At 42.7% G+C, this 15,852-nt stretch overlaps 1 protein-coding gene across 4 annotated transcripts in view; it reads left to right on the top strand.

Moving 5' to 3' along the window:
• Window positions 1-15,852, top strand: part of MTHFD1L (methylenetetrahydrofolate dehydrogenase (NADP+ dependent) 1-like) — a 276,586-nt gene that overhangs the window by 154,376 nt on the left and 106,358 nt on the right. For all 4 annotated transcript variants that reach the window (XM_019550079.1, XM_019550076.1, XM_019550078.1 and 1 more), the window contains exons 21-23: window positions 3,062-3,103; window positions 5,972-6,072; window positions 6,742-6,919. In XM_019550079.1, the coding sequence (XP_019405624.1) occupies window positions 3,062-3,103; window positions 5,972-6,072; window positions 6,742-6,919 (321 nt within the window). The remainder of the gene's footprint in view (window positions 1-3,061; window positions 3,104-5,971; window positions 6,073-6,741; window positions 6,920-15,852) is intronic.

Here is a 15,852-nt window from a genome sequence, read left to right as displayed (position 1 = left end):
TGGCTGCAGAGCTGGCCATGGAGTTGAGCCCCAGCTGCATGCCAGCCTCCCCCTCCCCCGGGCAGGCGGCCGGGCAGCATGTGTGCAACCCACACATGGCGGGCACCACCACACTGCGCCCCACATCACTTTCTCTCACCCCCTGGCCCTGCTCCCAGCTGCTATGTGCCACCCAGGGCTGGCAGCACCCCCACTCCTCAGCCCCAACCATCTTCCCCAGCCCTACTCCACAGCCCCACTTACCTCTGTGCTCCAGGGGCGAAGGGCAAGTCTGAGCCTGAGCCTGCCTTGGCAGCCTCAGAGGCTCAGGCCCTGCCTGCCCTTCTCCCTCTCCCTCCCACTCCAGGCAGGGCTGGGGGTTTCCTGCCCTTTTTGCAATCAGTTCTTGCAGGCTGGAGCTGTGCCAGCCTGCAAGAGCTCTTTGCAAAAGCAGAGAATCCATGGATTTCTCTGCTAAAAAGGGAAATCCACATTTTCTCCAATAAAAACAGGGGATCAATGGTTTTCTCTGTTTTTCTGTGGGAAACGGAAAGCCCCGATTCCTGCTCATAAGTCTTGCCTCCCAGGCTTACTAATAATTTTTTTTTGTTTTTCTCCAGACATTTTCCAAATTGTCCACATCCTTCTTGCTACTTTGCTGGTACTAGCAAAAACTAGACACAGTACTCCAGATGAAGCTACACCAGTGTTGACTATAGCAGAAGACTCCTCAAATTTTGTTTGGTCCTTGCACTCTTATTTCAGTCCCAAGGACTAACATGGAGCAGTCTTTGGGGCACCTTTGGCTTGCAGTTGCCCACAGACATTAATGGTCATTCACATTTCTGCTGTGGGGTAACCTTTCTGCTGTGGGGTAACCTTTCTGCTGTGGGGTAACCTTTCCTTGCCAAGTTTGGAGGTGTCCTTTTGACCTGGTGTAAAGGACTGGAGAGGATCTTACTCCCTGGCTTTCACAAAGTCCCAAAAGGATTAAATTAGGGCAAATTGCATGACTTCCCTAAAGTATTTTACTGACATACAAAACTGTTTACCCCCATGTATCTGAAGAAATGTATATACTGATATGTACCTGAATATAGGCAAAAGGTTTTATTCCCCCAATCAGCATGGCGGGGGGCAGTTCCTCATCTTATATTCACATATGAAGTGGAGCAGGGAACAGGGAGCTGCTGCAGCTGTGATTCTGGCCCTGAACTGAGGTCAGGCCCAGAGTCAGCCTCCTGCCTCCTCTCTGTTTCCCCTCTGCAGCTTCTGTCCCCCCACCCAATCTCTTCCCTTCCCTCCCCCTTACTGTCAGGTGCAGCTCAGCTCTGCTGCAGCTGGAGTCTCTCCTGAGCACCAAGTCCATGGAAACTTTTTTTGGCTGCTTGGCCTAGGAGACTACAGGGTGGGACCCCTGTCAAGGGGCAGGGCTACTCTTGCGGCCCTCAACAGCTCACCAAAACTCATTACGGGGCCTTCCAACCTAAATAATTGCCTACCACTAGTATAGGGCATCAAAAAGTTTTCTTACTCCCATGCATGGTGACCAAAAATAGTTGCAGAGGACATTCTAAAAAATAATGAGCTTTTTAAAGAATGTTTCTTTTATATGTGGCTTTCCATTGCCATTTTGGCATGATTATATTTCTGTTCTGTAGAAATTTGGAATGATATATTGGGAGTTTTATACACAGTAATATATTTTTAAGCAGTAATGTTATATCAGATGGGGCTGGGTAGAAAATTCTGAACTGTTTATCTACTGAAAAATAATCCTATAAAATGGCATCAGTCTATTCAATGTTCAGCTTTCACTACCAGTACATTTTGTTCATTGTGTGCATCCTGCACTCTCAGCCTAGAATTTCAAAGGCCTCGCTAATTCTGATGTCTGATTTTTAGCCTCACTAATTCTGATGTCTGAGTTTAGCATTTGCCACCAGAAAAATCAGGTTGTGTAATCAGAACTTGGTCCAGGACAGAAGAGAAACTATCCCTTTTTCTTTTAGCTATATTGGCATTGCAGTGCAAATTCAGATGGACATTTGCAAGTGAAATACTTGTACCTTACATTGGACACCAAAATCAGTATATGAGGATTTGAAATACACAGTAAACTCTTTTCTTGAGTAAGAAGGTACCATTAATAAGTAGTAATTTCCTAACCGTAACTGTCAGGGATTTCTTAGTGAAAAACAAATGAGCTGCTGTTATGCTAGACAGACTAGTAAAACACTTATGTTTCTCTTTGGAGAGAGTGATAAATGGTACCATTGATCACAAACTGGGGTTTGTTTGTGGCTATGGGAATTTCTAAGAAAGTGGAAGAAGTGTTTCTCGGATGGGGCAATACAGGTGTTCAAACTGCAACCACTCCCTCTCCTCTTCCCTCTGAAGCTTCACTAGATTGGGGTGATCCAAGTGTAGGGATCTGTGGCTGCTCCACTTCTCCCAGTGGGGAGCAGGGAAAGACTCCTCTCACCTTCCCCACACTGGGGAACCCCAGATTAGGAAATGGCAGGGCCACTACCACCTCTGTTTTTGTTCTGGTTTCTGGGAGCTGAGCAGAGGGAGCAACAGGGAAAAAACCCAGACCAGACCAGGCTGCTCATCTCCCCTCGCCTCACAGATCAGTCTAGAAGGGGAAGAGAGTAAGCCCCCAGGTCATTTTCCAATGTCAGCAAAGTGGTAAGGAGCATTGCCCCCCCTGTTCCCCTCCCCTCTTGAACCGGACTGGGAGAAGAACATAGAGGCATTCATTCTTGCAAGGGAGATCATCCAGGTGTCAACCTGGAAGATCTTTCTGTTGGGGTATGGGGCATATTTCCGCTAGGAGAAATGGCTTGTACACTACTAGGTTCTACTGGGAGAACAGGGATTCCCCTGGTAGCAGCATAACACCTATACATGGCCATTCTTTTTGCACAGCTATAACTTGCTCTGAAAGTAAATCTGTCGTCATGCATTGGTCTTTGACCATGGGTATACAATAAGAAAAGTAAAGTTGTCATCTCCTGACTGTTGAAGTAGCAGCAACTGTTGTTAGATCAATGGTAATTTTACCTGTTAATGATTTCAGGTAACTGCTGGTGCCCCTCTGAAGAAAGACTACACAGAAGAGGTAAGAGCAGTTAATATAAAACATAATCTACCTTTAAAAAAAAAAAAAGTCATGTAATTGCCATTACTTTTGCCAGCTCTAAAATAAGAGGAGACTGGACAGGTCCCAAATTCAGAAACACCTACAATAGATGCAACAAGTGGTCCTAAACAGACTTTTTAGTGTAAATAAAAATAAATTCCAAAATTATGCACATGAAGGAGAAAAGCTTTCTATTTACTGGGATGTGTGGGTTGGATGTAACATTACAATAAGAAAACAGTATTAGTATCCTGTTACAAAGGTCATGTAATAACATTGAGTATTATTCCATCCTAGTTAGTTTAGTAGAGTATCTGTCCCAACATAGTTTGAAGTAGTTTTTTTGTTCTGTCTGAGGTAGTTTAAGTGTTAGGTGCTTAGAAAGGAATCAAATGGCATTTTAATTAAATGTTAACTTATCTGAAATGCACATTTTTTTTGTTTCAGGTTAAAATCTAACTTTTTCACTTAAAGGAAAACAATTGCACTTTTTTACTTAAAGCAAAACACTTCGCACCAATTGCTAACTACAGTGGAAATGTTGGAGAGATTATTAACTTCATGAGTTTCAGCAACTGAAAATAGATCTTGGACTATTGTATGGATTCATGTTGTAACCAAAATGGTCCCTGAAGGAGTCTACTTGTATCATTGCTGTATGAAAGAAGACTCTTATCTGTTGACATCTCTAAGTCAATGTTCACTTCTTCCTTTAAAACAGTGGTGCTCAAGTTCTTGCCCCCACCAACCAGATGAATGTCGTGAAGCCAGTCTGCAGGCTGGGTTGAGCTCTGTGCTGCTCCTACCGGGCCTTGCATGCCAGTACTGGGCCCTGCATATGCCCAATTTAGCATTCAGGGCTGCAGCCTTATCGGGCTCCCCCTGAATCCATAGGAATCCTCTTGGGTCAAATGACATGGTGCTTGGGGCCAGATTTGCTCTGTGGACCAGGATTTGAGCACCTCTGCTTTAATGCAGTTGCTAAGAACAGTTGTTACAATTCTGGTATATATTGGGTATGTTCATTTAAAAGGTATTTTTTCTGAAGGTATTTTGTGTTTTGAGAGCAGAAGTTAGTTCCAAATGCTGAGATCCTTTAGGACAGGGTTGTCAAAGCTATCAGTCACAGGTCAAATCTATCCCATGGAGCCCTGTCATCTGGCCCCTGGTGCTGCCTGTGGGTCTTGGCTTAATCGCCCCAAGCACCTGCGCACAGTGCCTGCTCCAGTATGCTTTGGCTCTGTGCCAGATCTAGAGACATGTCCTCAAGTGGCCACTGCACGCCTATAGGGCCAAATGAGTTCAATAGATCTGCTTGAGGATTTAAATAGTTGAAATTATGGAACTCCTTCTGTTTCCATTTACCTTGACATTTCTAAGTAAAGTGAAAATATATTTGTCAGAAAGTAGTAGTACTGTATTTAAATAACTGTAAACATAGAACCAGTGTGCCAAGAATAGCATTGTCTATATTAACTGTTCACAAGAAACGCAAGGACCCACTGTGTTCAAGCATCATAAATGAATGATCAGAAAGACTGAAACATTTGGAGGTTTTTTAATTCATAAAAAATCAAGTGTTCTGTCCAGTCTTGAGCGTCAAGAAAATAAGCCTTATTCTCAGTGTAAGGTTTAAGCATGATTCAAGCAGAGCATGATACACCTAGTTTTTAAACATGTGTTCTAAAACAGGTATTTTTTTCCCCTTGTTAACAAAAAATCGTTATGGTAGAGCATTTGTCATGTAATAATACTTAGTTCTTAATAGAGCTTTTCATCAGTAAATCTTAAAGTAATATAGTTGCAGAAGCTTTAAAAATGAATGGTTTATGGCTAAAGTAACTTGCAAAACACAGTGGGAAAATTCCTAGTCGGCTGCATTTCCCATGGGAAATCAATATGGCCTTGACAAAGCCTAAAGGCTCTGAGATGCACTGAAAAATGCAAGTCCCCTGGACTGCATGTGTATTTATTAGTGAAAATATTTGTTTATATGTATATGTGAATGAGCAGATACATTGTTTGGAAGGCTTGCCTGTTGTTCTGAAGTTTCCAAAGTTTGTGAGTCCTGTAAACTACAGTACTTGATTCCCCTTCCACTGTCATCAGTAGAAATTTTCTGTTCACTTCAGTGGGAGCTGGAGTCGGCCATCAGTTTGGGAAGCTTTTAATATATGAGGATTTATAGCTTAGTAAAATGCTCAATTTAATGTTGTCTTGCAGGTTCAGTGGTATTGCTCCCAGGACTTTGATTGGAATAAATTCTTCCTGCTTTTGAGACTGGGAAAGGAAAGAAATGGCTTTTCCATCTCCAGATTGGTCCTCCAGGGACCTGCTGAATAGAACATCCAGAGAGGAAAAATATGAACCAATATTAATCCTCTGCTGTAAAGCTGCAGCATGTCTTTATTGAGCTGTATTACCATGTAATTCCTTTAGGTGGAGCCACGGGTTAGAGTAGGGGAAAACAGTCAACAGTCCACACCATTGCCAGTGTCTTGTGTCAACCAGCCACCAGACAGTTCTGGCATCTTATTTATTGACTAGCAGCCAGTCAGCAGCAGGACTGTCTTGCTTTTGTCCCAGAAATGAGCAGTCTGGCAATAGTAAAATGAGCAATCTGCTCAAACTTAAAAGTTCTGTACCCTGCTTAGTTATATGATGTGGTTGTCCCCATTGGAATAAAAATTATATAAGTGAAGGCATCCTATATGAAGCCCATTTAAAGGTTACCTGTAACTCAAAAATAATATCCAACCCTGTTGTGTTTGATTTAATTTCTGGGAACTTCTTTGGCTAGACAAGTTTTAATTCATCATGTCATTATGTTTTTGTTTAATTATCCAGAATCTCCAGCTGGTAGCTGATGGCTGCTGTAATCTACAGAAGCAAATTCAAATTGCTCAGCTCTTTGGAGTTCCTGTTGTGGTTGCTCTAAATGTCTTCAAGTAAGTCTGTCCTTTACTTATTTGTGTAGATTTTACTCAGGTTTATGGCTTTAGCAGTAGATATAAACACAGTACACTGTGGTTTACTACTTCATCTCCTATTCATATCTATTAAATGGGAGAGCAAGTGAAGATCCAGAAGCTTAATCAATTTTGCTTTCTTTACTTTATCATTTAAGTTATAAACATTTTACTCAGTGTGTCCCAATTAAACATTTCCTGTTTACTCCTTAAAATATTGTTATATTATAACATTTGGAATCTACAGCACTACATTTTTATCACTCACCTGACTTGTTTTAAAAATCAAGCAACAATGGCATGGCTAGAGTTCCCTAAAGAAAGAGGGAGAATTTGGCTATGGATTTCCAGGAAGGTTATCTCATGGCAGGGGCCAGGATTCATTTAACTTCTCTTTCTTCCTTACAGCTGTAAAGGTTTGAAAAACCTGTTTCCTGCAAAAGTTTTTTCAGATTTCTTAATTCTGCCTAATGGTATTGCATGTGATTTTTATTACTAATTTAAATCCATCATATTAGCACTTTAAACTGCGGTTTGTAGAAATGATTTGCTCATTTCGTGATTAACGGTATAAAGCAGCTAAATAAAGAAGTGCATATGGTGGGAAGAAATTAATAAAATGATTAAATAAAACTGTTTCATTGACAGAACTGATTCCCATGCTGAGATTGATTTAGTCTGTGAGATTGCAAAGCAGTCTGGAGCGTTTGACGCACTGCCCTGCAAACATTGGTCAGCTGGTGGTAAAGGAGCAGTGGAATTAGCTCAGGCTGTGAGAAAAGCTGCAAATCAGAAAAACAACTTCAGATTTCTTTATAACTTGGAGGTAAGATAATTTAAAGAAAAAACATAGAAGCAGTATTTTCAGGTGCAAAACAGAACAGTTAATACAACAAGAGTGTATAGCAAATATTTAAAAGCAGGTGCTTGTTAGGTTTAATAAAATGACAAAAATTAAAGGTAGGCCTATTACTCTGTCATCTGATTAGTCACTCATGTTCAAGAAAGGTAGGTTCAAATGGATCAGGTGGAGAGAAGGATCATCTTAAGTCAGTCAGGGGAATGATGAGCTTATCGTACAAGAAAGGATTTAGAAGAGCTTGGCAGAGTATGATATGATAGCACTGTATAATTGCATCATTAGGCTAAGCACTGGGGAGGGCAAAGAGCTATTTCAAACTAAGGGGCAATGCTGGCAGAAAAGCGTATGGGTATAAATTGACAATGGCTATGTATTAGAGGAAGGTTTCTAACCATCTGAGCAGTGAAGATGTGGAATAGTCCTTTAATAAGAGTAGCAGGGCTAAAAAGTGAACTGCTTTAAAAATGGAATTTGGTCAGTTTATGAAAAGATTATGTGATGTGACTGTTTGTGATAGCAGGCAGCAGAACTTGACAGTTCAAAAGGTCCTTTCCAGTTCTGTTCCTAATAAGACACGTCAGGCAGTCAAAACTATAGGTGACACTGCCAGTTCTGCCTGTAATGACTTGGCTGTATTCAGAGTGCTTGATGCTTCATTTCTCATCTACATCAGGAAAGTGGCCCTGTTCTTGATTGGCCAGGGAATTTGTTCTGGCTTGTTTCTCTGGAGTTTTTGCCTCTCCTATTTATCTCTCCCTTTGTTTTTCTCATTCCAGTGCCTTTGTCACTCCCTGTCCCTCTTCTCCTTCCCTTAGCTAAGCTCATATTGTTATAATTCTCTCCTCCACTTGTCCTCGTTTCATTTCTCTTTCTCCCACACCACCTTCCAGTCCACTGCTAGTTCCAATAGCAGTAGTACACCTAACTCCTGTTAGTGGTAGATGCTTCATTTACCCGGACAGACACTGTACTAAGATGTCCTATGAGAATTTAAATGCTACAGCATTTCTTCAGTGTCACTCACTGATGTCATATTTTTACCGACTCAAAAATAAACCATCAATATATTTAAGTGTGACTATTTAATGAGAAATGCTGGAAATAGAAAATCTAATTTCATGTTTTTTATGTAATAAGATAAAAAGTATATTTCCTTTTAGAAAAATGCAGTGTTCAGAGTATCAGTTTCCACATTACACACACACACAGCATGTTAGGACTTGATGAATCCCATATTTAAGCCCCATTGTTACTATGTTGAATTTTTGCTATTTAATTAATATTCTTGTGGTATCAGTATTTTTTTAGTAAATGGGTAGAAAGTATTGACAGTGGGTGAACACTCCTTGTCCCCATGGAAGAACAAAATGGGATTGAGTTCTCTCAACCTCCTTTGCAACTATGTCTTGTAGTGCTGTGTTTCATTTGCAGGATGATCATAGTACATATGGAATGAATCATGCCTTTACAGCACCTTAGCACCCCACCACTTAACAAATACAAATATTATGAACCACCCAAAAAAATGTTAAACTTACGTAAAAAGGTACGCCTTAGGTCAGTGAAAGCAGGGTAATGCAGAGTTCAGGCTTTTGTTTCATTCCTGTTATGCCGAGTGTGGGAACTGCAGGCCTTTAGGATGATGATAGGATGGTTCTGGGGGTGCACTGATAGAGATTTTGGGGGCTGATACCTATAGCCGATTTTTAAGAAGGCATATTGGTCAATACCAATCTGATTTCCGATACAGCTGCGTGCAGCTGGTAAGCCTGTTACGGTAGAAGAAGAAGGGCGTGAGGAGATGGATCAACACCCCCTCCAGTGAGGGATGGACACTGGCAGGCGCTGCCCAGCCAGGGTGGGGCAGGGCATGGGACTGAACGACGTCTCATTGTGGGGGGGGGCGGCTTCTGCCACTGCTTACACCCTGAGAGGGCACTGTGGTGGGAGGTGCCCCCAGATCTGCACGGGGTGGGGCGGGCAGGCTGGAGCTGGGGCTGCATTGGACTCTTCTTGGTGGGGGCTTGGCTTAGCTTGGGTGGCAGCAGCGCTGGGAGGGGTGCTATGGAGGGGCTTGCAGCCACCTCGGATTTCACTTCCCCATGTCCCCCCACCTCCTAGCGCTGCTGGCTCTTTCCAGCGCATGGGTGAAGGCAGGACGTTGAGCTGGGTGGCTGGTGGCAGGACTGGGAGGATACAGCAAAATTTGGGGTGGCTGCAGCCCCCTCCATAGCCAAACCCCAAGCGCCGCTGCCACCTGCCCCAAGCCCAGCCCCCACTGAGAAGAGCCCAGCACAGCCCCAGCTCCAGCCCACAGCTGCAGCCCTCCCACTCCACCACTGGGGTGCAAGTAGCAGCAGGAGCTGCCCTGTCCGACAAGCTGCAGCTTAGTCCCATGCCCTGCCCCACCCCAACTGGGCAGCGCCAACCCCTGCCCCCTTCCTCCCTCTCCATGGGGGGACCATTGATCTGCCCCCACACACACCCTTTCCTTCCCCCTTCCCCTTCCACCACAACAGACTTACCAGCTGCATGCAGCTCTCCATGCTGCGAGGCTGTGCTCCTCACTGCCTATGTGCTGTGCTGCAGCTATGTACACACATGGGCATTTATTGGCCAAATTATTGGCTGCATTGGGCCAATTTCCAATACAGCCAATTTTCTTTATATTGGTACTGATCCGATATTGGACTGATGTATTGGTGCACCTCTAGATGCTGCTGCTACTTGAACAGTGTGTCAGATCAACCAGACTGATTTGCAGAGGTGTTGGAGATGGCACCTCTGACTTGGGACAGTCAGCAGACTTAGCAAAATAAGAAAGAGGATGGTTGAACAATGGAAAGTAAGCTAGTTCTAAAGACCAAACTCTTTTGTTCAGCAAAAGAAACTGGTATTTCACCATTACAGGAGGTGTATATAGTATGCAGATGTAGAAAAGTGGGAACTGAAATGTTCTTGGTATCATTCTGTTTTTCTGCCTCAGCATTATCCTAAAGGGGCTGGGACACCAGGGAGGTTGAGTATCCAGTCCCATTCCATCCATGGGCTTACCAGAGACTGCCAAATTAATTCAGCATTTTGAATTTGTCGGGGGAGTGTGTTGTTTGGATGGTGGTATTATTTTTCTGTTCTGTTTCTGTGTTTTTATTTAAGACAGGGATTCTCAGCCAGGGTGCTGATGTAAGGTGTGTAAGGAGATAAGCAGGTATGAGAAGACAAGTACAGGCTCAGGTTTATCCCTGCATAGCCATTGTATTGCCCCCACTGCCAGCCCCCTCTGCAAGGAGGTGTAGGCACTGTAATAAATATATTAGTTTTTGAGATGGTGGCTCAATTCATGAAAGTTACTGAGCAATGGAATGTCTCAAGCCTAAAGTTGAGAACCACTGGTTTAAGGACTGAGGGAGGAGGGTAGGGTTGTGGAAGAAAGTTAAGGATGTTGCAGTTAAGGATCCACTTATTCCTCTCCTTACCTCTGGGATTACTTTTTCTCTTTTGGCCAATTGCTACTTGTGAATGCCTCTCATTTCCATTGGTCTGGAGAGCTGAAGCACCAAGTTTACTTTCAAGTCTACATAAAGACATAACTCCCAATAGGCCAGACTATGCAGCAAGAATTTAAAAGCCACAGTAGATTCATTCAGCATCTTGATGTTTCATTCAAAGCAAAAGCATGGCCTTGAGTCATGTGGAAAAAACCCCCCAAAACTATAAATTCAACTATGTTATGTCTTATTTTCCCTTTATAAAATGAAACAAAAGGTGGTAATAAAATGTGTTTAGGTGTTAATGAATTGTGTGTCTAATTAGGGAAATGGAACCAGCTGAACTTTATGCCTTTGGAGTCTCTCCAAATGGCACTTGTGTAACTTTACAGTACTTTCACATCATGTGTTCAGTTTTACATCTACAAAAAAAAATGCTGGTTTCAGATGGCATCTACATAGTATATGAGCTGAACAGACTATTTGCAGGATAGAATGATGTGTGTCATGGTACCTGGTAAGAACCCAGATGTAGTTACTCCAGTTTACATATGTGTGTGTGTGTGTGTGTGTGTGTGTGTGTATACAGATATAAAATAGCTTGTTTCTCAGGTTCCACTAGAGATGTCTGTAAACAGATTGCTTTAAATGTTACTCCCTCTTCCTACCCTCAGTGGTTGTTGTTTGCTTAAAATAATTTGATCCTAGCAATTATTTTGGCATCTGGCACTAAGCTAACAAATACTTTTTGAGATCTAATACAAACAAGTAAATTAGTGCTAGGTGAGTACAATAAATGTCAAGCATATTTGGAGGATGGTGTAAAAAATAGCTGCGTACTGTTTTTGAGAGCACAGGTGTATGTGACATGAACACCTACGTTTTGGGTATCCAGGACAAGAAATAGCCTATAACAAATTATCCCGAAGGTGCTGTCATCTTGGAAGTGTAGGAAGGAGGTTTACAAAGATAGAACATGCCATAAAACACTTGTAATATTAGAGATTACACTTGAGGAAACTAGAAAAAGTGGAAAAAAAAGAAAAAACAGAAGTGAGTTGAGTTTTTTGAATGATGGACTTTAGGGGGTCATAATGTAGCTTAACATATTATTAGCAGTACTTGTAATAAATATTTTATTAGCATGTGGTTTTTATACAAAGTTTTGTCCCTATTCCACACACTAATCCATCTTACTTCGTTTTTGGTTGGTTTCCTGTTGAATGTATATATATTTTTTTGGTAGTTAGAGAATGAGGAAGTTGGGTAAAAGGGCTTCTGAACCCTATATGAATCAATCTGTACGTCATTGTGTTTTTAAAAATATACATTTGGCACATATGGAAAATATCAACTCTTATCAGTGTAGACTTCCTTTCTGGGTTCACTTTTCTTGAAGTATGAGTTTTTAAATTGCAGCAGAAAGCTATTACTCAAAATAAGCTGACTGATCTATTAAAAGTAAGCTTAGATAACAGGGAAGTGGGGAAGGAGATGGAAGCACATGCTTCCCCTTCCCAAATTTTCCCAGCTTCAGTGGATAATGTGCTCCTTTCAAAAAAGTGCCTTGTCCCAGGAATACATGCCCAGTGAAGTATCTTTCTGCTGCTGCTGCCCCATGAAGTGAACCTTTGTGTTGACAGATTTGAAAATTCTGAGTGTAGTTTCCCTCCTGCTACACTAAGTTTTCTCTGCTACCTTCAACACAACCTTTCAGTCAGAGACGAGAGCACACTGGTTTGACTCAAGGCAAGCACTGTCTACTCTGCTGGATGTGGTATTCCATCCATCCATGTAAGCGGAGCACAGTGAGCGAGTATATCAGCAGGAAGGACAAGGCAATCGCAACTGGAACAGAAGAGATGGGGAAAGGAGATGAGAATGGAGAGAGAAGTGACTAGTACAAATGGAAAGGGGAACAGGTCACAGAAACAGCCCATCTGGCTAGTCATACAGATTTAACAGCTTCTCCTCTTTAAAGAATCAAGTAAGTTAAAACTGACATGCCTGACAAAAAGTGCAGACTGCATGACTTGCACTACAGGGGAAATCTAAATTACAGAAGGTGAGGGGGATCCAAGTAGAAAGGAAGAGGGAACAGCTGCTTTAGCATTGCAACATTTTCGTATTGCTTATGTTGTTTCTCACATTTTTACCAGTTTCCTGTCTTCATGTGGCATCACACTGATGCAGATATTTCCATGTCATGCTGTAGAGTCCACTGCAGAGACGGTTAAGAATATTTCCAGTGTTTTGTGTCACCAGCTTTCAGAGGGCAGAGGACAATTTCATCAGAATCAGGACTGTCCTGTGACAATCAGGTGGAATAACAGCTCAGAGTGAGGGTTTAAAACAATTAGAACCTCCAGCATCTGTATTTTTTTTTTTCATTCTCTCCTAGGTGACCATCCTGTATAGCAAATCAGGAACCCCTTGGCTTCACAGTTAGCTTCGTAAACTGGACTAGGTCTCCAAGCTCCTTTACTTCTCAGCAGGCTACCCATTGCACCCTCTTTATTGTGATCGGCCCCACTTCAAACAGAAGAAGGGTAGCACTGCAACTAGGAAGAGTACAGAGAATTAGCCAGCAATGAGAAAACTGTAGGCAGCGGCTCTGCATGCTTTATTTCTTCTGATGTCTGTCACTAACTACCTCAGGAAGGAGAAAGGGCAGATGAATGCAGTCAAATAACTGAGGGTGGAGGTGAATAAAATAATAACATGACCTTTGGAGGAGTAGTGGGACAGGCGCAAAGATGGTTACAGCTGCCTTGGGCTTAGGGCAGCCCTGCATTGCCTCTGTAATTGTGATTAATAGAGAGAAGGGAAAAGAGGTAGTGAAGAGAGAGAGTGTAGAGGGAAAGAAGGGAGGAAACAGCTAGAAAAGTGAGAGTAGTATAGAGGTACAGAATGTGGAAGTGTAGGACCTAGCAAGCGAGAAAACATTTTTATTAAAGGTAGGTAGGTTTCTAGGAGTCTGGCTTGAAAGTACAGTAAAGGAGTTGGGATGTGGAGGAATAGCCATGAGGACTTTTTTTATATGGAGACTCGGGGGGTGGGAGGGAGGTTGCTAGGGCTGTGCGAAACAGCACCATTCCGTTTCAATTTGAGTTTTTAGGTTTCGAGAGAACAGCATTTCGTTTTGAATTTCATTTCAATTTGAAACTGCTGTTCTGTTTCGTTTTGTTGAAACTATGAGGCTGTTCAGTGTTTTACCTTCATGCTATAATGGGGAAGTTCGAAACAGCCTCTTTCATCCAGCAGGCAGAGGGAGGGCTGCGGGGACTGTGCCAGTCCTCCTGGGGCTGCGGGCCCCTGATCTGCCAGCCAGTTGAGGGAGGGAAGCTGGATGCTGCCGCCTGGGACGGGGGAGCTGGGGAAGGGAACTAAGTCCGATCGCTCAGTTCCCCTCTCCAGCACTAGACTGGGCTCGGAAAAGGAACTCAGTCCAGCTGGGTTGAGTTGCCTTCCTCAGCCCAATCGCAGCACTTCCCGGCTGAGCTACATAGGGCTGCAGAACCGTTGGGAGTGCAGCCCTGGTTCTCCCCCATCTCCCACCACCTGGCTACTGGCTACTTTGAAACTAAAAACGTTTCGAAACTTTCGAAACGTTTCAACTAGCCTCGTTTTGTTTTGAGGCTATTTTGAAGCCCTTGGTTTCAAATTGATTTAGCTGTTTTGAGCTTGAAATGAGTCAAAATGGTGTTGAATCGGAACAGCTGGTGAGATTTTGCACAGCCCTAGTTTTTGCCTTCCTCTGTAGCAGGTGGTGTGGTCTTCTGTTTGGGACCTCTGGAGAATATATTGACAGCATTTTACAGAAGCAGGACATTAGCTGCTGTGGCTTCCCTGCTTTGTGTGTGACAGGTTTGGGCAGATAGTCTTGTATAGAATTTAAATTATGGTTTGTATGGAATGGTTTCAATAGGGATGATCCTGCCTTGGGCAGGTCAGTGGACTAGATGATCTCTGGAGGTCCCTTTCAGCCCCACTTCACTATGACTGTTTTTGACACTTGGTTTTCATTCTGAAAAAGTAGGGCAGAGGAAAGTTGGGACAAAGGGCAAATGTGATGTCCTTTTCTCTCTCTGCCAGCCTCCTTGCAGCTTTGTGTTCAGAGTTCTACTGTTGTATCTTCTCCCTACTTGTCTGTCTGCTGTTTGTCTGTCTGTCTTTGTCTTGCCTGTTATCTAGTTTGAGTCCTCTGTGGCAAGTAAGGGTCTTTGTGTTAAAGTGCTATGTACTGTGAGACACTGAATCCAGGTAGGCAGCCTCAGGTACTGTCACCATAGAAATAAAAAATAATAATCTGTCCCCTTCCCACCCCCATCCCATTGATCCTTCTGCCCCCCAGCTGCACCCACTGAAATATTACCTCATCCATGGAGGGTGACCACTTTTCAATCTAAAAGCCAAGCTACATGATTCTCTGCCTCTCCTATTTGATTAGTGGAGCCATATTTCAGCACAGCCACATTAAAGAAAAAATTCAATTCCCACATAGCAGTATTGGCCCCCTATAGAGATCTGAGTTCAAGTCGAATGTAGTTGTCTTTCACACTGAATCATGCATTTTGAGGTTGGAAGTTATCTTTGTTCTCTTTCTCCTCCGTTTGCTTTTTCTGAGTTAGGGCTTGACAGCATGGCAATTTTGTTTGCTTTTATTAAATATTTTCTCATTCTTTGCATGAAGCAATTTACTTAGACATAGTTGGCATTTGGATGTTGGAGAGAAGAGAATAAATCTAACACTGCAGGCTTACGTGTTGATTCATGAACGTTTAACTTGATTATATGTGCTTTTCCACAAATTAAAAAACAAAATCTATCCTGTGCCAAGAAGAGAAGCAAGAGAAGTGCAGTTGATTTGGGGATAATCCTGTCAACCACAGACCTTCTGGAACCAGGCTGCACAGATGAGATTTAAAAAAAAGCATACTTATTAAAGTACAGAGGGGAAAACTCAAAGAAATAAAACCTGAAACATGCAGAGTCAGCTATTATTTTAGCACCACACTATCACTCCACAGCACCTTCAGCTGTACTATCATCAGGTGTGTTCACTTGGCAGTGTTCCTGACCAGAAAAGTGAAAGATGGATAAAGACCATTTCACTTAGTAGAGAGATTGTTATTATTATTTTGTCCAGTGCATGAGTAAGTACAAAAAGAGAGTCCCAAGCTTTGGGTAACTTTTAGAATTTTTTAAAACCCAGGCTATATAACAAAAATAAATCCAATGACCTGTTTTCATAGTTTCTAGGATCAGAAGGGACCTGAGCAGATCATCTAGTCCAACCCCCTGCCATGGCAGGAAAGATTACTGGGGTCCAACAACCCCAGCAAGGTGTTCATCTAACCTCCTCTTAAAAACCCCCAGGGTAGGAGCCTGCACCACTTCTCTTGGAAG

This window comes from Crocodylus porosus, unplaced genomic scaffold (assembly GCF_001723895.1).
Source record: "Crocodylus porosus isolate Cpor-Errol unplaced genomic scaffold, CroPor_comp1, whole genome shotgun sequence".
Classification (NCBI taxonomy): domain Eukaryota; kingdom Metazoa; phylum Chordata; order Crocodylia; family Crocodylidae; genus Crocodylus; species Crocodylus porosus.
This window is presented reverse-complemented; position numbering and strand designations above follow the sequence as displayed.